At 37.4% G+C, this 25,499-nt stretch overlaps 1 protein-coding gene across 1 annotated transcript in view; it reads right to left on the minus strand.

The window, feature by feature from the left end:
• The window catches only part of ABAT (4-aminobutyrate aminotransferase), a 120,372-nt gene that overhangs the window by 53,917 nt on the left and 40,956 nt on the right, over positions 1–25,499 (minus strand). The window contains exons 3-5 of the mRNA XM_075179840.1: positions 5,337–5,434; positions 1,295–1,324; positions 674–791 (exon numbers count right to left, since the gene is read on the minus strand). Coding sequence (XP_075035941.1) covers positions 674–791; positions 1,295–1,324; positions 5,337–5,434 — 246 coding nt within the window. The remainder of the gene's footprint in view (positions 1–673; positions 792–1,294; positions 1,325–5,336; positions 5,435–25,499) is intronic.

Raw genomic sequence — 25,499 nt, forward strand, 5'->3', positions numbered from 1 at the left:
TAGAGCTAAGGAGGTAACTGATATTTTCAGTGTTACCCGACATTCTACTGCAGCGGTTATAAAGTACAGTATTACTTCCATACTTCATTACAAGCAGCTGAAGCCCCTCCCAGATCTTTAGGACAGTGTCTTAACTGTATCTGATACAGATTAAAAAAAGATGTGGATGCAGTCATCTGAGCTGCTGTGACATCACTGTCCCTAGTATAAATAAACCAATCCAAAGTCTGTGCTTGTTCTGATAGAGACTCAACCTACCATCTAATATGGCAACCTGCTTCAGAGATGTGAAAGAGGATATATTTAGTTAAGAATAAATCCTGCAGTTATTTCATGTATATTTTACAGCTCTGTAATAAACACCATTTCTGATTTATGTATGTCCCGATTTCCCCACTGCTCTGTGCCGCAGAGCACTGTGGCACAGTCAAATCTATAATTGTAACAATTAAAATCCGAGGGGGGCGGGGTTTTGGGAGTCTACAGTGGGATACGGGACTCGCCAATACTCTTCTGCTCCTCTTCACCAACAATTGAGAATGCTGTTATCCCATTTGCTACAGGTTGATTATATCTCTGGCCACTTCACGGAAAATCGCAAAATAAAAACAAATAAAAAAGGAAGCATATTTTGCCGAAGCACCCCTATAAACAAACTCTAAATGCCACATACCAATGGGAATGGATGATATCTGGGAATACAGATCCAGCATTCGATTGCCATCAACATCAACAAGATAGTTCCCACGACTTTCTTCATAATTGCAAAAAAAGTTCACAGCATCCGCATTCTGGGGGGTTCAAGAATAAATGGATAAGTGGTAAATTATGATTAAGTTGTACCAACTCTTCAATCAAAGACATTGCACAATGAATAACTTATAAGTAAAATAATGTGACCTTTAGCATCAATAAGCTAACAAAACTTAATTATTTTTCTTCAACATTAGGACATGTGAGAAATATTGGATTTAAATCAACAAAATGTTATTTTTATGCTTTAGAGTGAGGATAGACAGACACCTACTAATAACACTTTATGATCAGCCCATTAATTACTTTCAACTTTTCCTTTATTTTTGGAGAAATTGCAAGAGAAGGAAGACAATGTGTGCAATCATTCACCTGAGTCTTTTTATTATGTTGGCATATATTCATTTAGAAATGTTCTTTACCATAGAACCCTATTTGCTAAATAACCAACCTGAAGTTGACAAACAAAATAAGCAAAAAATACCAGAAAACTACTCACATTTGTGCTCAAAGTTTAATAGCCATGTACTTTGTGTCTTACCTGGATTGCGCTCAACTCTTTAATCAACTCCTAAAATGAAGAAAAGGAATATGAATATAAATGTGTAAATATTACAGATACTTATTAGGATTAGGACACAATAATAAAAAGAGAGCACATTAAAAAAGTGACAAGTTTCAGGTTGTATAGCAAATGTTTAGTAATCTGATCCATTTACATAATGCTCACATAATTTGGTTATGGTAAACTAGGACACCATGTGGCCTGACATTTGCCTAGTCCATAAAGGACACCATGAGGTAAGTGTATCAAGCCGAGAGTTTTCCGGCAGGTTTGAAAAGTGGAGATGTTGCCTATAGCAACCAATCAGATTCTAGCTGTCATTTTCTAGAATGTACTAAATAAAGGATAGCTAGAATCGTATTTGTTTTCAAACCCGCCGAAAAACTCTCAGCTTGATACATTTACCCCCATATGTTGTCCTTTGTGTGCCAAACACTGCACAAGCATTAGTGTGACTTCTGACCTTAAGCATCTGGATGCATCTGGAATTGGAGTTCTAAGAAAATAACAAGTCAATGTTTTAGATTTTCACAAGAAAACTGGGACACTCCTGAGAAAAGTCAGGGAATGTGAGATGATACAATGACTAAAAATACAACAGTGTTGGATGGTTGGCAGCACTAGAATATTTGAGAAATTTACATTAACAACATTACAGTCAAAAATGAGTTGTCAGTTACCACTTTGGGCAGTAGCAGCCAGTGTAGCTGTAAGGTGGAAATCTCTCCCTTCTCCAGTGTGACTACTGAAGTACCGTGAAAGGGCAGGGAAATTTTGAGTACTAAGGGAGATTTGTGGAGAGACCACACCTCAATGGATGGTTGTGGCACCTGGATCTTTCTGTACCATCTGTCTCCAGTCTGACAAAAATGTATTCGTGTCTTGTGAACAAAATGAAGGTAAGCACTTGCATATTGACAGACAGAGCAGCATTTTCTGTAAAGGAAGCAGGGGCGGATCCAGGGGGGGGGGGGGGGGGGGGGGGCGATCGCGCCCCCTAGCAGGGACTTGCTGCCAGCGGCTGCATACTATGTGCAGGTCCGTTCAGCAGTGACAGGCGGGGACGGTGTTCTGCCCGGCCGCTCTGATTGTGTTTTAAACACAATCAGAGCATCCGGGCAGCACGCTGTCCCTGCCTGTCACAAAAGGGGGCGGGGCCTAAATCGCCCCCCCCCCTACATCGCCCCGGGTAGCAGTATTCTCTAGATCCGCCCCTGAAAGGAAGGGCTGTGTTAAAGCAATAATTGAATGTCTTCAGCTAAAGAAACTCTTAGGAAAAAGTTTGAAAGGTTTATTAATTAAAAACAATGAAAAACTTGTGCAGTGATAATATTATGAGTCCAAATTTCAATCTCTGAAATTCTGTCCGTCCACAGACCAGACAGCTACTTTTGTAGCAACAAAAGATATTATATCTTTGACAGCTGTCCAAAGGCGGACATCCCATTTAAACAACCCTTCTCTAAAATAAGGCGAACAAACAAGAGAATTAGGAGATCCCAGTTTATTGGCAATATCTAGGGACTACGAAACTTATATATAGTTTTTACTGCCTGTTTGTACAAGACAGTTGTTTAATAAAGGTGGTGCTTCTAAGTGAAGGACTCTCAGCTTGTGGTATAAATAAAATACACATCAGTGATTAAGATGGTAAATTGTGTAAAGCTCTACAGGTATAAATCAGTCAACATCCATAAATGTAGGAACTATGTGGTAAGAAAAAGTTTATAAATTTTGCTCCAAGTCTTTCAATATGCAACGGCACCACCAACAAAACTAGAGACTTCTACTGTTCAAATGTAAACAGAGGGAAAACAGGGACTGGATTTGAATGTGGAAGTATGTATTATAATGTTTATGCCTGCTTGTGTATATCACAGGCACGACATTACTGTTTAGTGATTTATATCTTTTTATTCCAAAGTACCCTTTTTATTATCAGTTTTAAAAATATAAATAGCCTGATGTATCTTATTTATTTGGCTAATTCAAAAACAGACAAAGAACATCCATCCAGATGAAATACTGTTATAACAGGAGCTGCAATGAAAGCAAGATAGTGTGTCCATCAAGGGAACATGAATGTTATCAAACCCAGCAGCATAATGCCCAATACCAAGTCTCTGCTGTAATGGAGTTTACAGTCTAAATTCTCTATCACACAAACATTACCTCTGTCCTACAAGTATGTTTGTTGGACTGCGGGAGAAAAGTGCACCACCCAGGAGAAACTTATGTAGCATTGAGGAATATATACGAAGTCAACAGATTGTACCTTAGTACTGGGACCATGGGTTCTATTCCAACTGTGAGGCAGTAATTATAACTACTACTGTATAATCTTATATATATAAGCCTAGCGGCGTGTGTTAGTGTGTGTGGAAAAAACTATTTTCTCAGAAAGGGCTCATCCAATTGACCTGAAATTTGGTATACTGACATTATTTGACAAAAAAATTATAGTAGTGAAGTCAGTTAACTTTCATCATCCCCCTTTCCCCCCGTGGGAGGGGTAGTAAAGGCTAAATTTACGAGTTGAGGGCTCAAACTCTTGACTCCTTCCGGAATGCCAAGGCACAGATTAAGATTGAAAGTTGAAAGATCAAAAAGATGTCTATCTGCGCGATCACTCCCGAAGCAGCCACTTTTCTTAAAATGTACAATCCCTTCTATGTACTCATATATCTATATAAACACCACAATAATAAAAGAAGTTGGCGCTTTAGGATTTAGCATATAGGATACCCACATAGATCCTGAAATGGACAAAGTCACTATTTCTTGATAAAAGTTCTCAAATAAAGCATAGGAAATCTCCTTCTTTAACTCTCTTCGTTGTGGATATTCCTCCAATGAACATATATAAAAAAATATAAAACTGACATAGTATAGCCTGTTTATACAAATCAAATATTCACACGAAAAGACCTGTTAATAACCCGTGTTTTCTATTGTACATACCCATGAGGGGTTAAATGAGGATCTTTTTCATCACGTGGTGTCGTTGTACAATAGAAAACACGGGTTATTAACAGGTCTTTTCGTGTGAATATTTGCTTCGTATAAACAGGCTATACTATGTCAATTTTATATTTTTTTTTATATATGTTCATTGGAGGAATATCCACAACGAAGAGAGTTAAAGAAGGAGATTTCCTATGCTTTATTTGAGAACTTTTATCAAGAAATAGTGACTTTGTCCATTTCAGGATCTATGTGGGTATCCTATATGCTAAATCCTAAAGCGCCAACTTCTCTTAAGATTGAAAGTTGGAAGCATTATTATGCTATTGAGAAATCTGAATGTTAAGAGAGGACTGTGCAATGGTACTCGATTAGTAGTGACAGCACTGAAAACAAATGTGATACAAGCAGAAGTTTTGACTGGCTCTGCTGAAGGAGAGAAGGTGATGATACCTCGGATTGACTTATGTCCATCCGAAACAGGACTGCCGTTTAAGCTAAGACGGCGGCAGTTCCCTTTAAAGGAGGCATTTGCTATGACCATTAACAAGTCACAGGGTCAAACACTTGACCGTGTGGGTATTTATTTACCAGAGCCTGTCTTTGGTCATGGACAATTGTATGTCGCATTTTCACGAGTATGGAGAAGCAGTTATGTGAAAGTGCAGGTTATGAATACTGTCCTTCAAGGAAGACTGATTGAGCACAGCGATAAGGTGTTTAGCAGAAACGTTGTGTATCGAGAGGTTTTAGAACAGTAAGACGATGGAGATTAAGGATGTGGCGATGGGGATGAAGGATGAGGTGATGGAGAAGAATGATGAGGTGGTGACATGTGGACAAAACCACGTTAAAAAAGGGCGCTTACGTCGGGAAGTAACGCTCTTCCCCTGAGGAGGCCTGGTCTAGCCCCAAATGCATGACAAGAACCTTTTTAACACCTTAAGTAGCTTGATTTGACTAGAATGCATAAGTATCATGCACGGGTTAACTTGTTAATACATAACATTCTACACGTTCAAACGTGACAAAATCATGAGTGTCATTCACTTACTCTTGACCTTGGTCCTGGGACTTCGGTCTTCATTAATGGGCCATCGTATTCAAAGTCAACATTCTTTTTGGCTGCAGCTTGGCTGATGTATCTGCAAACTGAACATAACAGCTTGAGTCCCTTTAAATATAAATCAGCAGAAACGAATACACCAAAAACTAATACAAAATTAAGAGCGTTTGCTGCCTTGTTGTAGCAGTCACATGAATTTTGGATGCACCACAAACATCCAACAATTTTGCTTAAGCGATTCCATCATCTAGAGTAATCCTAATGTTACTCTCCCACCTAGGTAAAATATTAGTAAAATCTTTTACTGGGTTTTTGGTGCAGTTTTAAATTTCTGCACAATATATAGATTCTATTTGGCTCCTACAGCTCTAACATTCTAGCCTAACCTCAAATTTGTTTATTGAGATTGTAAACAAAAAGAGAAGGATAAATTACCAACAACATAACAAAACACTTGCAAACAAAAAACATCAGAACAAAATATTTTTATATCGTACAAGAATATAGAAGATAAATAAACAAAGAGATATAGCATATATAAGATTATTGGGTATATTTAGTACAAATTTTGACACATATAATAAAAGCCTTTCAAAATATATAACTTACAGAATAAAGAGAGAAATGATAAAGGTAAACAACCATGCCTAAATGTAATGTCTGAGTGCCTATAGAGGCGATTCGGAATCCATGACCGCAGATTCAATAGAGTAATTCAAATTTATCCATTTTGACCAAATCAAATTATACTTCGACATGAAGGGCCTGAGTCATTAAGGAGAGCAAAGCAAAAAAAAAGAAAAAGGAGCAAATTTGCACCTGGACAAAACCATGTTGCATTGGAGGGGAGGTAAAAATAAAGTGCGGACAAGATTTATAGTTGGAAGTACGAAATGCCCTAAATCAACTTTAAATTTCAGTATAAAAAGTTATCATGTATTTGTGCACTACATGACAAAAATAACAGTATTTTCTTTATGTACCAAATAATAAACTAATGTGCACCCCTTGTATTTTAACATGGTTTGTCCAGGATCATATTTACTTCCTTTTTTATGCCTTATTCTTGATAATGACTCAGGCCCGAATTTCTAGTGAGATATACAGGTCATTCAGGAGTTATGGTTTGATTAACAAGCTCTAACCATTTATTAAAACAACTTTGGTAGCCATCCATGACCTAGCAATACATACTCTAGCTAAGGAAAGTAAGTTCATCACATATTGCAAAGCCAAATTATACACTTTTTTTTTTTTTTTTAGAGAGCCCAAATATAGCAATCCTAGGAGAATAGCAAAGGAATGCAATACCAGTGTTATCAAAGTCAGTATAAAACATATCAGTGTAAAAACATCATGTCAAATCGGGAGTTAAGTAGACCCTATGCAAAATATATAAATAGATTTGTTAAAATCTAGTGTATATAACGTACAAGCTAGGTTCAAAATGTCAAACCATTCCTCGTCTGAAGTAGATCCTCTGTAATTTTCCCATTTCATTCTCAGAGGAACAAGATAATCAGAACTGATGTCCCTTAATAAAATTGCACATTATGTAGATGTTATTTTGTGTCATCCTATACCTTAAAGGGTCTGTTTCTCCAAAAGTTGATATTATCAATTTTAAAACACCGGGCCGGATTCATTAAGGAAAGTTAAGCCAAAAAATTGAGTAAATAGTCTCCTGGACAAAACCATGTTACAATGCAAGGGGTGCAAATTAGTTTTCTAAGTTAAATATTGTCTGTTTTTCCATGTAGCACACACATATCAACATTAAATTTCAGTTTACAAATAAGCTATCAAGTTTTTGTGTGCTACATGAAAAAACGGACAGTATTTAACTTAGGTGCAAAATAGAAAACTAATTTGTACCCCTTGCATTGTAACATGGTTTTGTCCAGGAGACTACTTACTCAATTTTTTTTACTTAACTTTCCTTAATGAATCAGGCCCCCCATGTGCAAATTGAACCTCAATAAGTTGAAGATATCTATGAAATGTTGTTTTAAGAATATCAAATTCCACTTAAGCAGGAGTAAAAGTTTTTAACATTATAAAAGAGTGGCTCGTCAGGGTCTATTCCATTATCACCCATTACATTAATAAATGCGCAGTACCCCATTCATGAATATTCTTGCATAATAAGCAGGGCATATTTATTTTTGCTTTTTCTCCTAAATGGGCATGCAAATGGTGCATGGCTGAATCAAACTTGCTCAACCAGAAATCTCTGCAAGTTGTTCCTGGCGGAATCAGACAACCAGGATCTAGGTTGGGCCAATTGAGAAGCAAATAATATACTCCAGAAGCATGAGATTTTATAATAATAATAATAATAATAATAATAATAATAATAATAATAATAATAATAATAATGAGGTTGTTTTGGATATGTGCTTACACCAGATAGGCTAGGGTTCAATATTTTATTTCAAATTACTACATTTATTTTTAATATATTGTACTTGCTTTAATATTTGTACATATTCAGTATTGATTGATTTAAATTGTCTACTGAAAAGGTTTGGTAGCCCAGAGAATAAAGTACTGTTTAAACACTGCCTCTGAGGGCAAGAACAAGAATCACATGTAGGTTATCCACTATACATTATTATACTTACTATAGATCTATATCTTGCTCTATGGTTAATGTTTCTGTGTATGTTCTTGAAACGTAAGAAACTTAAATGATAGAATCAAAAGGGCCCTTGTCCTTAAATATATTGAAAAATCCAACAAAAAGGGTGACTAAGTCCAAAAGGCGCAACAAATGTTCAAACTGAAAGGCAGCTTATAGCAAAAAATAGGTCACAACAATCCCTATAAATATAGACAAACAAACAAGGAGTTTGCTGACAGGCGCCAATCAAGAGATAGAATGACAAACAAAAACAGTGAAGGTCAAATAACAAAGCCCAAATAATTGTGACCCACGTTGAAGTATGAAGTTATTGGGACCCTCTCAGAAGACTCATCCCTTTCTTATTGGAATGTAGGACTTTGAGATATTGACTATTTCATATTATTTATCATTTAGTGTTTTTTGTCACAGTTATTTGGGTTTTGATATTGAAAAATCCAATCCAGACAGTGTGCTTGCAGGAAACACACCTTTTATGCAACATGGTTCTTTCACTTAAAAAATCCTGCGTGGTTTGTTCATACCAAGTTGAAAATTCATCATGTACTAGGGGTGTAGCCATTCTTATATGGAAAGGGCTGCACTTTGCTCATGAAGTGTTTCGAATTGATCCTATGGGCTGGTTTGCTTTTAGAAGGGCAACTTAACTCCACATCAATCATTATTCTAATGGTAAATTTCCTTTTAATAACTAGGTCCACAAGCTTTTATAGCACTATTTCCTAACCCCTTAATTATTTGCAGTGGAGACTGTTACACATAGTTGTCTACTCTCCTGGAATTTCCGGGAAGCTCCCAAATTTCACCGTCACCACGCTCCCACTACACTTGTCACATGACCTGTCCTCCGGGCATCTCCTGGAGGACAGATCTTAAAAGTTGGCAAGTATGCTTTAACATAGGCATAAAGAGACCCTCTGAAAAAAAAAAAAAAAGTCTAGGAACTAAAACAAAAAAAATAGTGACAGAAAACCCATATCTCAACACACTTGGAATATGCACAAACCCATTGGCTGCATGAACAAGTGATATGGTCTGAATATCTTATAGACAAAGCTAGCCACAGATTAATTTATATACATAAAAAAACAATTATTAAACTATGCAATATTAAAATAAATATTGAAAAAAACCTCAAAAATAGACACATATCACATGTACAGGGCCGTAACGTCAGTCATAACTAAAAATAAAATCGAATACATAAAAGTAATAATAAAATTCGTATTTTGACTTTTGCTCCTTTTAACATAATTTAGATTCCACTGTACTGCTCCGAGCCCAACCTTCATGTGACCGAATAGATTCCCCCTACCCCCCACTCAATGGGCATTACCAAATTACAGAAAATAGTAAAAAAAACTCTTGGTTAAAACTGAATTGTTGAATCAGCAGATACACTTATTATGGTGGTATGCTGAATACATTGCATAATGTGCTCCTTAGTGGTGTGTGGTAGAAATTCAATGTAATGCACCCATGCTTCAAAAATTGTTTCCACTTTTGTCTCCTTCTCCACAGCAGCTTCCACCTAGCCCACTAGGATATATAAATTCTAGTTCTTTATACAGGGACAATGAAAGGATATCTCTTTGAAGCCATAGGTGGGAGGACCGTTTTCATAGCAGCAGCATTCATTGCTAGAAGCAACAGGCTACCCCCTTATAATTCTTTGCCTTTGATAAACTTATTATTATCCCTTTTTTATAGGATGCCACAGAGAACATAGAACAAAATAGAACATAGCATTACAGGACATTACAATAAATGGAGTTAAAAAATCAATACAGCTATGAACTGACACACAGGGTAATAAAGGTATAAGTGAATCCCAGAACAATTAGGAACTAGAAAACGGAGGAGGAGAGGTGGTGGGAATGAACTAGCGCAACAAGATCAGATCCAGCAATTAAGGCAAGAGAGAAGCCAAGGGAGATGTGGAGACCAAGGGCAGGTCATAGGCTTAATAGGCATACTTTGAAAATGTAGACTCAGGAGGTTTTTAAATGTGACACCCTGAGTACATTACTCGCCTACAGGAGACTCCTTGATGTTGGCATGTGAACTTATCCCAATATAACTATATTTTGCACAAAATTCTCATTTGTGTGTATGCTGACACATAGCGATTTATATATTGTTTGTTTCAGAGCGCCGGACTAGATTTTCTTTTGGTGAGATGCAATGTGAAGCTGGTATTCCTAAGGTAAAGTCACCAAGAGGACGTGGTCATAAGGTAAGAGGGCCTATAGTCTAAAGGGAGGGGGCAGACAAACAGGAGACACACAGTGGTGAGTCAGTGTAAGGGAACTAGAAATCTGATGGGAGGAGGAAAGGGAGAATGAGGGAAACTAATATTTAGTTTGTGAAGAAGTTATATGAAGAGGCAGAAAAAGGAGGATAGAGGAGAGGTTAGACAGTGGAATGGTAGGCTTTACTGAACAGGTGGGTTTTAAGGGATTGCTTGAAGTTTTGTAGACTAGGTCTAATAGAATAAGGGAGTTCTATCCAGAGAAGGGGGTAACACAGGAAAAATCTTGTGACTTGGTTACCAGAGGGGAGGTGAGATAACAGTCAATGGTTGACCGTAGAGGGTGAGAGGAATTATGAATGGAGAGGAGGTTGGAGACATAGGGAACAGTGGAGTTTAAGAGGGCTTTGTAGGTGAGGGTGAGGAGTTTGAAGAGGATTCTGCAGCTGAAAGGGAGCAGTGCAAGTCTTGACAAAGAGGGGAGGCAGAGGTAGACCGAAGAGAGAGGAACATTAGTCTGTACCCAACACTAACCATTTCCGGATGAAGGGAAAGGGAACATGGTTTACCAGATAAGTCTCAGAATATTGTTTAATTAATAATCAAAAGAGTCTGCTTATTGGACAGCCCCACAAACAATCGGAGAGGCACACCCTTGGGGCATCACAAGCAAATGTTTGGCAATAAGCCCAATGTAAATATTTTTTTGTGGAGATAAATACATATCATGATAAAATGTTCAGAAACGTCTCTACATACATACCGGAAGTTAACAGTTTGCACAAATTGAATAGGGTCTGGAGTAGAGTTTTATTTGATAAGGTTGGAAACAGGCAATCCAGTAACTTAATCCCAAGTGAACTTCATTATAATCTCTTACCTCCTGAAGTCTGCTATAATGTATTGATATGGATTTGCGTTTAGGAGGTATCGACTAGAGGACTTCCAAATGGTAAATATGATGCCATGCCATTCTGAAACGCTGGGCTTTTGATCAGTGGGAGAAAGATTGATTTATTATTATTATTATATTATAGATTTGGAAGGCGCCACAGTGCTCTGCAGCGACGTACAGTAGGGAAAATACATACGTACATCAGGGACATACAAGGTAGATAAAATAAATGAAGACATAAAAACAAAGGATATGCTGAATCCTGCTAGAGAGCTTACATTCTAAGTGGAAGAGGGCACAGCTGAAACAGGAGGAGCAACTGTGGTTCAGAGTGGAGATTGGGACAGTTGTGAGGGTGCATTAGTGTGAATAGTGTTATCAGGTATAAGGGCACCTCTTAAAAAAAAGAGATTGGCTTTCAAAGAGCATCTAAAGAATTGAAGGCTGTGGGAAAGTCTGATTGAGCTTTGCAGGGAATTCCATAAGTGGGGAGGAGAACGGGAGAAGTCCTGTAGGCGGATGTGAGAGGAGGTTACGAGAGACGAGACAAGGCATGGGTCAGGGGTAGATCTAAGAGAGCAGGAGGAAGAATACTTTGATATGAGATTTGAAATGTATGCAGGGGTAGTGTTGTTGAGGGCTTGATTTATGTGCATTTAAACAAAATCTGTTCTCAACACATGTCATACTGTCTTGTGTTCCCTAATGATGGGCTGTCTTTGATTACCTGAGGTATATTACAATCATGCCAATGTATAAAGGCTATTAAATTCGTTTTAGGTAAAAATTGTTTTTCTAAGTTAGTGTTAGTATATGTCTTTTGTCCCTGAATCCAGTCCGAGATATCCAAGGGCAGCAGCTCTCCCAAAAATGAATGCCTCCGTTAGATCTGGGTTGCTGTAATTATCTCATACTAAAGTGTGGTTCTTTTTTGTTTCATACAAAACATCTAAATGGAGTTGATATTCTTACAATGTGATGCTGAAATTAAGTGGTAGAGACTACAAGTAAATGAGTCTTGGAAAATAGATTATTTTAATTAATTATTCTGGCCCATACAACAAAGGAGAAGATAGCTCTACATGTATAAGAAAGGTGGAGACAATCACACCTCTTCAGCTCCTTTTCTAGTTTTTTAATTATCTGGGTAATTTTATATTCATACAGGCGAAAAGGGTTCTTTGGATCTGTACTCCTAAATACGTAAACTGTATCATAGCCCAGTGTAAGTTAATATTATGACCCCAACATAGACAAGTGATACAGGGCATTAGAAGCAAGGTCACTGATTTAACCATGTTTATGGTTGATATATAGACCGAAACTGAACAATTTTATCCAAGATGGAAAGGGGTTGGCAAAATAGAGGAGGACATCATGCGCAAATGCGGTCATTTTCAGGGTGTGTCTGGTTTTATGAGTAGATGTCACACGCCGATCCCATAGACAAGTACCGGCACTGTTACCTTCTTCCTGGAAGCGGTGATCTAGGTTACTACTTCGATATCAAGGCTCTTCTGTATTTGGTTCTGCGCATGTGCCGCCTGTTACCCTCACTTATTACCTCCTAAATTTTCCCATTGGTGCTTAGGATTTTGGAGCGCTATTTAAACCTCCCATGGTCCCTCTGTCCGAAGCCTGTTCTTCGATTTACATACTCTCTGAATAGAACTTGGCTTCCGTTGGTTTGTCTCCTCCGCTGTGCCTCGCTTATTTGTCTGGATCAGCTGTATTCCCTTCAGCAGACTCTACCTACGAACTATCCTTTGCACCTGAACGCCACTGCTGCTTCTACGCTGGGTTCTGCCGCTGTAACAAGTAACTCATCTGTTGTTGGAATCACCATTCACGGATCAGCTAAGTTCTCCTTCCTTATTTGCATACTGAACTGTCGCTGTAACCAGTAACTCACCTGTAGTTACATTCATCATTTATGGATCACTTAAAGTTCTATTCCATGTCTGCCCTGTTTGAACTCCCGCTGTATCAGTGATTCCTCGGCTGTTACTCTGAGTTACCATTCTTGGATCAGCTAGTCCTATCTTTGTTATTGTTATCTGAGCTGTTTCTGTACCAGTGATTCTCCTGTTGTTACTTTGAGTTAGAACTAGCTGGCTTGCAATTAGTATCATCTTCATTGACTATCTGAACTGTTGCAGTATTAATAATTCTCCTGCTGTTACCTTGAGTTGCCAATTACAAGCCAGCTAGTTCTAATCAGTTCTCATTGATTGTCTGAACTGTTGCTGTATCAGTGATCCTCCTACTGTTACCCTGAGTTAACAACCCGTTGTTTCTAGCTCCACCATTTATCTGTCTACACTCATTTGGGAGGCCGCGACCTGCGGGATAGGAGCAGCGAAGTCCATACCTCCTTGAGGGGGTCACTGGCAAAAAAACCCTACCCGTTAGACTCCGCGCTCCTGAGTGAGTACCACTCACTGACAGAGAATAGGGATCCACTAAATATTCTGCAGATACATGACAGTAGAATTGTGTGCGCTTCGTTAAAGGAGAGGAAATGTGAATGAAGCCTGTGGATTGTTTAAATAACATAACTCCCACCTTGTTAGAGTTATATGAGAGGATTTTGAAATAATCCTCTGTAAGACCATCTTGACCAGTGGCTTTTTACTTGGCTTCAGGCCAGAGATGACCTGGTTTACCTCATCTGGAGTATTAGATTCATCTAAAAATTTCTGTTGGGCTAAAGTTAGTTTCAGGTGATTAGCTTCATGTAGTCAGATTGTTTTTTTAATACAAAGTGGGTGTTATGGTCACCAGTGCGGCATAAACTTGTAGAACAAGGGGTAGAGGGCTTTAGCAGCCGCCTTTCCCGTAGAGACAGGTACTCAGATGCCCCCGGGTCTTATGCTGAGTAGTACAAGTTTATGTCTGCACGGCGGCGCACAGGTACAGTAGGTAATGCACAGAGTAGTACAGGCCAGGGGGTCTGCGGATTGAACAGAGCACCAGTGGAGAAGTCAGATACCAGCAGGGTCAGGGTCACAGGCAATAGTTCAGAGTCCAGGTACAGGCAGAAGATCAGGGCAACAAGCAAGTATCAAAATCCAGGAAATAGGCAGAGGTCATACACAGAAATCAATCCAAAAGGCTTTCACCAAACACAGCACAGGAGCAGGTTGGCTAAGAGGAAACTGGACGCTATAACCGTCAGTGAGGCCAAGCCCTTCCTGCCTTAAATACTTTTATGTGCCAATCAGAAAAGAGGAGGACAGGGCTGACAATCAGCCTCAGGAGGCTGCTAATTAATTACTAGCTTAGAACTGGCATAGATAATAACATAAACCAGGAACATGTATAAATATATAAATGAACCAATTTAAATCATAGGAGAGCTCCTTTTGCTGTTGGAGGATGTCCCTACACCCTCCTACTCTATGCCACAAAGATAAGCCCAAGAAAAAATAACAGTGCATTGAAACTAATGCACACGCCCGGCTGTTAGATCACGCCAGGATGCGGCGTACCGCCGTGGCTCCTGACAATGGGTACATTTTTTACATTCTTGGCAAAGGAATAATCCAGCAGCATAACTATACCAGCAATACTGGATAATGAGGGAATAAACAAACTTCAAATGTCAAATATTACAGAAGTTTTTTTATAATTAATTATCTTACTTTATATACCTCGCAAGTACATTATAGCAGTGAAGTTAAAATACATATTTGCAGGACATTGCTCTTACATCCCTGTTAGACAGATAACTTTTAGTAGCTACTTTCACTGTGTAGCAGATAGATTCTGTGATTTAGTCGTTTCCGTATAGTAAGGCTCCAAGAATAGAGGATTTACCAATTGTACTCTTTGGAATTACTACTTGTAAATTTGAGGCTTATTATTATTTTTCCCAAGCCAGATAAAGATTTGTTGCTATCCGATTCATATAGACCAATTTCGTCATGAAATAGTGATATTAAGATATGAAAAATATTTGTTACACAAAATTGTCCACCCAGTCGAGAGTGGTTTTATGCCAGGTATGTACAGCTGTTAATCTTCTATGCTTATTAAGCCACCTAAAATTAAATCATGATAAGCAGTAATAGTGTCTGTAGATGCTGCTAAAGAGTTTGAATGAAACTATTTATGGGAGGTATATATCCAAAGTTTATTAAATGGATTCAATCATTATACTCTGCTCCACTAGGGAGAATCTCGGTTACTGGGTAAATTTCTAAAACATTTAAATTAGAAAGGGGAAAACGTCAAACCTGCCCACCATCTCCAACTCTATTCGCTCTGGCTACAGAACCTCTTGTGCGTCTGATAAGGAATCATCATGACATTAGTGATATGTCTGTGGGGGGGGTATGACTGATGTTTTGTATGCAGACAATGTTATTTTTTATCAGACTGGTCAAAAGACCTTACAAATTTAATGCAAGTGATGGGAAGGTTTGGAACTTTTTCTAGTCTAAAAATAAACTGCACCAAATCAATTATTTTTTCAGTTAGAAGGGATTTTACTCACTCTTCTTCATTATTGGGTCAACAATTTAAATATTTGGTATTTGGATTTCCAATGACCCAACAGAATATTTTTTTCTTTGTATTGAACCCTTGTTTGATTACCTTAGTACCAAAACCCATACGTGGCCGAAATTTTCCTTACAGTTTCTGGAAGATTTAATCTGTTTTAAAATGTTAGTTTTACTGGAATTTCTTTATACACTTCAACATTCTAGAATTTATATTCCTGGACACATCGTCAAAACTAAAAAAAAAACAAAACATAAATTCTCTTGTCTGGCCATACAAAAGGGTGAGACTAAAACCAACACCATGTTTTCAAAGATAAGATAATACAAGTTGGATGTATGAACAGAGGTGGATATTACACACTGGACATGGTTTCAAGGGATAGCTAAGCTGGTAGACAAAAAGAGGTCTAGCCACTCATTAAAATATCCTAAATATTTTAGCCATCTTTTAAACACACTGGCAAAATTATGAGCCGATAGAGGACTAAGCTCCATTTTGATTTTGAATACTTCATTTGAATATTTTATTCTATTTTTGCTTAAGTCAGCAGAGTATTTAAGAAGGTCACAGGAATGTTTTAAGAAAGAGTGTGTATGTGTGTTTAGCAGGAATTTAGGGAGAGAGACACCCTGGGGAATGGCTTGAGATCATTAGATAAGGGGAATAAATAGCCAATTGAACTATAAAAGAATAGTTCAAATAAGAACAGCCAGGAAACTACGATTTACAGACAATTTTTTAAGGCTAGTAAATATAAATTGTAGAGATAGTAACTTAACCAATCATATCATGAACCAATGGCTGCGTAGACACAAATGTATTTTATAAAGTATAGGAAGCTAGTAAGAGACTGTTTGTTATGTGTACATTACACCAATTTGTAACTACTGTGGCTGAAAAAGAGTGTACATACGGTCAACGATACGGCCCTGCTAAGAACCAATGTATCAAGAGGCAACGCTCATAAGTGCCATTTGAGACCCACCGAAAAGTGAAATAAAGCCCATTAATTGAGTTAAAAGTCTTTAAAGGGAGAAAGGGTCACTTAAGCAAAATGAGTTGGGTGAGATCTGTAGCACAACTCTGTCTGGGGAGGACATGACGGAAGGCATTCAGATACATCCACAACTATAAGGGGATGAGTATTTAAATTTCTTTTTTCAAAGTGTAAATTAGACTGTGAAATGTAAGAATACATGTTGCTAAAACAAATAAAAAGTATGCCATTTATTTTTGTGATACAAATTATGCCCTAAATTGGGGAGATTGCTCTAGTTTTTAGAGGAGTATATGCAAATTGGAAAATTAAGATTGACTAAAGAGAACATGAACAGCAGCTGTTTGAAAATTAATAATTATTTTTGATATTATCTGGAAGAGAGATCAAGACAATTAATGGAAAGTGTACAATCTAAACATAAAAAGAGAATGATTTAGATAAGTCTTAAAAATATTAAATTGTGTTGCTTCAGAATCTCCTGTGCCAAAATAATTTCTTATAAAGAGCCTAAACCCCAGAAACGGAGTCAAACAGTATATGTTGAAGCTAGAGCTCTGCTAAACAGTGTAGCCACAGTTACCGGGAGATTGATTGCAAGATAATGTATAAAATATTTGATAAAACTCCTTTATATAGAGAGCCTCCTCATGACAATTGTTTACCTAGGTAAACATGGCAGATTGCATATTATAGGGAAAATAGAGGCTAGTCACAACAACAAAAAAAACGTTATCAAAACAGATGCCACTCTATTGGTCACATGTCATGCTGTTCAATCAGGTCAAGATGAAGTGTATACAAACACTTTGGCAAGATTCAATGGGTTACAATCTGAAGCAGAATTTAGCAGTCTTGTTAAGATGAGATTTAGAGAGCAGCGAAGAAAAGGTGGCTAAGCTGTATATTTTCACTGTATATTTTAGTGAAACTCCGATTTGGACATGACAATATTTTGTATGGATATTTTAGGACCTATGGGTATTATGGCGGACCTTTTGAATCTGTACCTCTGGAAAGAACAAAGGCGTTCACTTTTACAGTGAATCAAAATTGGTTAATTTGGTAAATTTTATTTTATAACAGATTAACCCAAAATTCTCTAATGTCAACCAGAAACCATCAAAAAACAACTTTAGGGGTTATATTTACTAAATTGCGAGTTTGAAAAAGTGGAGATGTTACCTATAGCAACCATATTCTAGTTATTTATTTAGTACATTTTACAAAATGGCAGCTAGAATCTGATTGGTTGCTATAGGCAACATATCCACTTTTGCAAACCTGTAGTTTAGTAAATATAGCCTAAAACTCTGTTTTATTTCTTCTTGGAATTACTCCCCGTTGCTTATTTGTATGTTAGTTAGAAATATTTTTAGCACAATTACCACTTTAAGTTAATTTGGGCAACTATCTCTCTGCTCTCCACATGCACATTTCTTAAAAAGTATACAAAGTAAGTAGGATGCTATTGTGCGTGAATTTACTAACTTGTGGCTTCATGCTAATTCAATTGTATGTTCATATCATTTAATTATAAAGCATCAAAATATCATGCTTAAATAACAATTGTAGCTGTTGGTGGGGAAAGTGTGTGTAGCTACTGCAAAGCGAAGAATTATAAGCCACCAATATAAAAAGCAGCCATAGGAAACTAGAATTTTGGTGCAGCTACCAGTGGTGTAGTACAGTTGGGAGGAGAACAGTCAGTTGTGGCCTCCAAGCAGACAGCAGAGATCACCAAAGGAGTAACATAGATGGCAACAACAGTGACTGTTAAACTCTCTGGGTCCAGCAACTGAAATGAGACGGCATTCCAGTACATATTCAAAATAACCCTTTTTTAGGTTTTGTGACACTACTTCGTTTCACAAATTTGTAACTTTTTATTTGTGAGAAAACGATTAATTGGGGAGGTAGGGCACCAAGCCGATTTAAACTGCTGTTGGCATGCCATATTCACAGCTGTTGCTGTGTCTTAGAAAAAAATAAAGCTTCACAGGCAATACACTGAAATCTCAATACAGTTTAAGTTTCCAAAAGGAGTCATAATTTGAAGTTTTAAAAAGGTGTGATTTTTAGGAAACATTGTTATCATTAATTGCAAAATATGGTCAAAATACAGTCTGCATAGTTAACAGTCTGCCAGACTGATAACAGCTGCCTGTCTCACAATGTGTCATAATGAGAGTCATAACTAGAAGTTAATAAGTCAGCTGGATTCATCTAAACACATGCCAATGTGTTAAAAACAGCATTAAGTGCTTTATTTCCAGAGCTAAAATAAATTCTCAAAATACAATTCAAGGCAACAGCTTACAATAATACTGGTGAAAATTAAGTAGCTCTGAATTAGAGACAAATAGACCATGTCTTGTATAGTTCTAGTCTTGTAGGCAGTCGACAAAATAGGATTACCAAAAGTATTAACTTGCCTAAACCTTAGCAAACCGAGAATTGTATATGTGCTAAAACTGTAGAGGGAGAGAAAACAGTAGCTGCACATACAAATAGTAACAAAATTTTTAGAACAAGCCCAGTGCTGCAAATAAAGAGATAATGGAATATAACTCACATGTATGAAATCAATTAGGGGTGTTATAGCTACTGATTCCATCAAGAGGCTATTTTCTAGTTTTAAATAAAAAGATCACAACCTTCTTCAAATAATTGAAACTAGTAATCTTCAGATATTTAGTCATTGCTGCATGCGATAGATAGAATGCTATATTGCCGGCATTCAGATAAGACACAGTGGGGCATATTCAATTCTTGGCGTTATAGCCAAAATACCGTTATTACGGTAGTTTTCTCGCTGGATTTCAGCTCGCGGCTCAGGGAGCTGCGAGCTGAAATCCAGCTTACTATTACCGTAATAACGGTAATAGTTTTAACGCCGCGGGGAATTCAAAGAATTGAATATGCCCCAGTGAATGGTAACCAATGTGTCAGCAATTTTGACAGATTATGTAGAACGGGTTACAAATAGGATGCCCTCAGTGAGGCTAGATCACCAGCCCTGTGCATTCTCTGCAGGTATTATGCCATAGTCAACATTCAAATACACTCCAATAAGTGCCTGGAATATTTATCTTGGGTACGAAATACCGGTTCTTGGCATTGCCTCTGGCATCCTTCAAGGTCCATACTAAATTTCATTAATGAACATTAAGTTGCTAGAAATTTAATAAGGACCTTGCAGGATGTGAGAAGTAATGCCAAGAACTGGGGTTTAGTACCCAAGATAAATACTGCAAACACTTTTTATTAGTGTTTATTTGCATGTTAAGGAGCTGTTGTAGATATTATATTTTCAAAGCACATTAATAACTAATTGGCTAATCTTAATTACATATACTCTATCATAAACAGGGTTTATCGGGCAGCATGGTGGCTAAGTGGTTAGAACTTCTGCCTCACAGCACTGGGGTCATGAGTTCAATTCCCGACCATGGTCTTATCGATGATGATGATGATCTACTTTATTTTCATAAATATTTTTATAATAAATGGGCATACTATATTATGCATCACAGAAACTAAATTATCTACTGGTATTTAAATAATGTTTTAGTTTACTGATTATTGAGTTAAGAAGTCTTTTGTAGAAGATTGAGGATTTATAACATTTGGTGAGGAAACCGTTTTAAAATTAAGTGGAAAATACAGGATTACTTAGAGTGTTGTGATTCACAAAGAAAATAGGTGTTGCCAAGGGGAATGATCAATATAATATATATATATATATATATATATATATATATATATATATATATATATATATATATATATATATATATATATATATATATATATATATACATATACACAGTGCACTTGCAGTCCACCATCCTGAACCCTACCCACTTCTCTAGTGAAGTGGGTGGGACAGGACTTGATGACACTGTTCGCATTATTATGCCCCCGCATTGTGCAAATTCTGAAGATTCAGCATTGCACCGCTGGGGTGGGGCCAATGTTAGGCAAACATGTCATCAGGCCCCCCACACTAGCCCCTGGAGGGGAGGTTTAAACTGCAGGCCAGTACATGGTTAGTGGCAGTGTCATAGCTACAAAGTTGTGAGCCCATAGTAAAATTTTTAAGGGGTCTCCAAGGTTTCTAGGAAAAAACACCCCTACCTTCTCCACACACCTCACTTAACTAACCAAGCAATCAGTTTTCTCCTTTCTCTGCTGCATGATATCTCTGCCCTTCACTTCCTGATCAGAAAATAATTTTAATCATTTTTAGGGCTTAAAATCATTTTTTGGTGTCAGCACTCACAGCAGGGATCTCATTAAGCTCTATACTGACCACAGAGAGGACCAAGCACCAGAGCAGCACTAGAGGCAGTTACAAGGTGCCCTGCTGCTGGGACTCGCAGTAGCTGCTACCCTGATTGTTATGCCTTTGCTTAGTGATAAGTAGAAAGACTCTCTTACAAACATCCAAAAAATCTTAAGATAAACCCTCATCCTGTTAGACCGTCAGTTTGAATTTGGTCATCTGCCAATAAACCTAACTTTTATCCAAGAATATTTGCTGATGTGTACAATTGAAATCATATATAGATAGACTAAAGGACAATCAGAAATGTATTATCTGAGCCACTCCTATTTGTTGATAAGCTAGTTAATGAATTTGTTAATCAATTGGTGTGGACTGGTCTACCTAAAGTGGATTCCTGCACCACATTCTTCACTAGAAAACATTTTTTGAATTACCAAATTCTTACAAAACTCTTTTTATGTTGAACTAAACAAACTAAATATTTATTTTTAATGTATTAAACAATAAAATGCATTAAATTTTAATGTAATTAAACACAAATCCATCTGTCCTATGAAACTAAAAAGGTAAGGCTTCCTTGTCGTCTTCTTTAAATACACATTTCCAAATAAGATTTGCAAGTCGTAAATACACAAAGTACGAAATCAATACTGAACACAACATCAGCATGCAGTGATTACAAAGGTTGTGACATTGCATGGTTTGCAGAATCTGCACAATTCCGTTGACCAGGGGGTCAGTGCACTGCTTGATTTTACAGTGTCTGCAGCTTTAATCTACAGTATCCCTTTTAGCCACTTTTTTTTAAGTAACGGAAGCAAATGGGTTTTATTCAAGAATTCTTACCAACGATCAGCACAAAATATTTTGTAACATGAGAGAAAAAAAAACCACTGAAACTTAATTAAAAAAACAAACAAAAAACAAAACTGACCTTAATTACATTAGTATTAACCACCTGGTTTCCATATTTGGTAGCTGTAAATACAGTTGTGAGCCTATTTGGGCAAGTCTGAACACTGCAATTCCATCCTATTTTACATTGAATTTTTTCATCTCTGCTTCAGTGACAAAACTTTATAAAATAGAGGACAAATTAGAAAGGGAACGACAAATCTGGGGGGGCTGCTGCAAGTGTTGGGAGCAGATTTATACACTGGCAGGACAATAACCCAAAGCATACGGAAAGGGCTAGATTTAAGTGGTTCAAAAACAAAAGATCTATGTTCTGGAGTGGCTCAGACCTTAGTACCATCAATATTCTGTGGTGTGATTTGAACATTTCTGTTCACTAATGCTCCCATCCACCCAGATGAAACTTGAGCAAAAAACAAAACGAAAAAAAACAAACAAGTAAAACTGCAGTGCTCAGAAGAGCGAAGCTGCTACCCCAATTGTCTATCAGCTCTGATTGCAGCTAAAAGATGCTTCTACCAAGTGTTATAACAATTGGGGAGAGTGAATAATTACAAACAAAACAGACATAAATTGAATACATAAGGTAAAGTTTTATAAATGTCAACTTTTGACGTTACAGAAATGTGCTCATCAGCGCTAAGAATTCTTAAATAAATTCAATTTGAATCTATGATATAAGAAAAACAAAATGTGAAAAAAATGTCACGAGTGTGAATACTTTTAATAGCCACTGTTCTTCCTTGAGTTGGGAAAAAAAAAAAAAAAAAAAAAAAAGAGCATGAAAAAGACAGAATTTTTACTGGAAGATCATTTCACCAATTTTGTCCAGAGATGTGTGTTCTAGAAAAAGTCCTTCCTGTTAATGGAATCTGTACCTTACAACCCCAGGCTGTTTGGCTATGAAATATGACTGGCCTCTCTGATAACCAATTTCTAAATTTCTGGAAGCTTATGGATAGGTTTGCAGCGTAAATCTGGAATTAGGAAATGCATAAATATTGGAAGCACAACAAGAAATACTACTGAAACAATTTTGAAACAGAATCCAATTACAAAAAGGAGATTAGTCTTCCAAGAATTGGAAAGGGTTCAACACATTTCTGTGCAAAGATTGGCTACAGTACTATGCAATATATTTTGTTTATTTTTGCTCTCCAGGAACAGGTTTCAATTTTGTTTACGGATGTGTTTCCCCATAGGGTAGTGTAGAAGACCCAGTTATTGCCATATAATGACTTGTTAAACAAATATTCTGAGTGTCAGATATGCAATACTATTGTGTTTAGAATATCATTCCTTTGAAACCAGTTCAAGAAAAATATAGTGACCTTGCCATAAAGTGTCAATATATTTCATAGTTGCCAACTTTTCGAGTCTCCCTTCCAGGATCTTCTGGAGGAGAGGTCAAGTGACAAAAGGGGAGGGGGCATGGTGACACGATTGTGTCACCACAGCTCCACCCCTGTCGGTCAATGTCTCTATTAGTTCCATTTGCACGTGGGGATGAGATTTAATGACACAAATTAAGTCATTAAGCTCAGTCTCAGCTCAAGATCCAGGAGGGTGTCTGCTCTTCCAGGACTACTCCATGGACAGAGTATTTAGTTTTACAAACATATTGTAAGATTATTTAGGAACCAAAATGTCATCTAGAATATTTTAGCAAGTTGACTTTAAGACTTGCATATTACCTACAAAATTAATTGTAGATAAAGCTGCTTCCAGGAAAGTGTTGAGGTACATCTTCAGATAGGTCAACATGTATCAATAACAGATTGGTCACATAGCTATAAGGCAGCACCTTTGACGAATATCAAGCTAAAAGTATCAGACAATTAACACATTGTGCTTTAGGTTGAAGTAGAGTAATTGTACATATTTTAGAAAAACCAATAAGAACAGCTATTCAACGACCGTGGGGTACCAGGCAATAATAATAAAAGGTCAAGACTGGACCCCCTCTCGCTGGGAAGAATGACAGTGGCACTTTACAATGATTTTTCAATGCTGTTGTGTGTTTAATGTATTATTCCTGAAAGAGCCCAAGCACCCCTCAGGATATAATTCTAACAAAGCCTGTTTCAAGTGCAATCTGTTTTCCAAGTGCGCTAGGTACTGGGACAATACATTATGACCGATGGACAGAGACAGCTGGAGTTGGATAAACTGGGAAAACCTAACAATGGGTTAACTCTGGGTCGGTACTCAGGTAATCAGTATTTATCTCAGATCATGCCTCTTTAGTCTTGGTGATTTAAAGACATTGTTGGGACCCCTTATCTCCAGATGGTATAGAGCTGAAGTCTACAGGGGGTCCCGTGGAGTAAATGGCAGAGACTTAGTACTGAAATTGCTCCTCCAAGACAAGATTACCAACCGGGGATAGGAATAGAGAGACACCAGGAAGAATCATGGCCTTCCTGGCAGTTACAAGAGGGGCAACCTGGTACCCACTGGAGTATGCCCAGGGATCAGCGCTGGTTATTATATATATATATATATATACACATATATATATATATATATATACACACACATACATACATACATACATACATACACACACACACACACACCAAGTTATGTTGTGAGATAGTGTGATTGTTAAATTGTTCTTAAAAGAGATATACTTCTGCTGGTGAACTGATGGTTAGTAATACCAATTTCTATATCCTGATATTTGCCAGGGTGTGAAAAGGCTTAGAATACAATTTAAACACAACATCAGGGCAATTCATGGAGATTTTACCAAGATGGTATTCTACATTAGTGTTTAGGTAAGCCAGTAGTCTACTACAGCTTTCTTCATGTTTTCAAACCTTTGTCTTAATGTCAGGGGCTGGTTCAGACTCACCACTGTTTAGGGACAGCCGGCCGCTGGATTAAATTTCACCGGATTTTTACCGGCGGCATGACATGACACGCGATGCGGCCGTGTCAATGACGCGGCCGCATCCCGTGTCATGAGATACGGCCGCCTGTGTGCCCCCCGTCTGAAATCTGCCAGCTCGCGCCTGCTTAAGGTTAAGTAGATTTAGGTTCCGTTATCCAAAAACAAGGCTTTAAAAGCTCTACTCTTTTGAAGCCGTTTGCTGCTAAATGATCTAAAGGGTCTCTAGCAGACAAGGCCTTTCAATTCCCAACTCTGAATTTAAAGAGAGTATATACTTTGGTAAAAAGCTTAGGTAGGAAACCGCTAAGTATTCTATTCAAAGCCAAACAGAAGTATGAAAATCTGGGAGGGTGACTGGACAGTGACGTAGGAATGCCTTTGTTTGTACAGAGCGATATAGTGGCTTGCAAGCACTATATCTATTATCAACATGTGTAAGAGAGAAACAAGAACAGATAATGGAATGGTAATATAAATATTACCAGGAGCTAACCAGTCCCATCTCAGAAAGCCATCTGTTAAATGTGACGTCATCTGTAATTGTGTTTGGCTTTAACCATATTACAATCACGTAACCAAAGTGTGAGGTATGATGGAAAGTGGGGCATATATATATATATATATATATATATATATATATATATATATATATATATATATATATATATATATATATATATATATTGTAAGCTTGCGAGCAGGGCCATCTCACCTCTTTGTCTGTTTTACCCAGTTTGTCTATTAGTTTGTTCC

Source organism: Mixophyes fleayi, chromosome 7 (assembly GCF_038048845.1).
Source record: "Mixophyes fleayi isolate aMixFle1 chromosome 7, aMixFle1.hap1, whole genome shotgun sequence".
NCBI lineage: Eukaryota > Metazoa > Chordata > Amphibia > Anura > Limnodynastidae > Mixophyes > Mixophyes fleayi.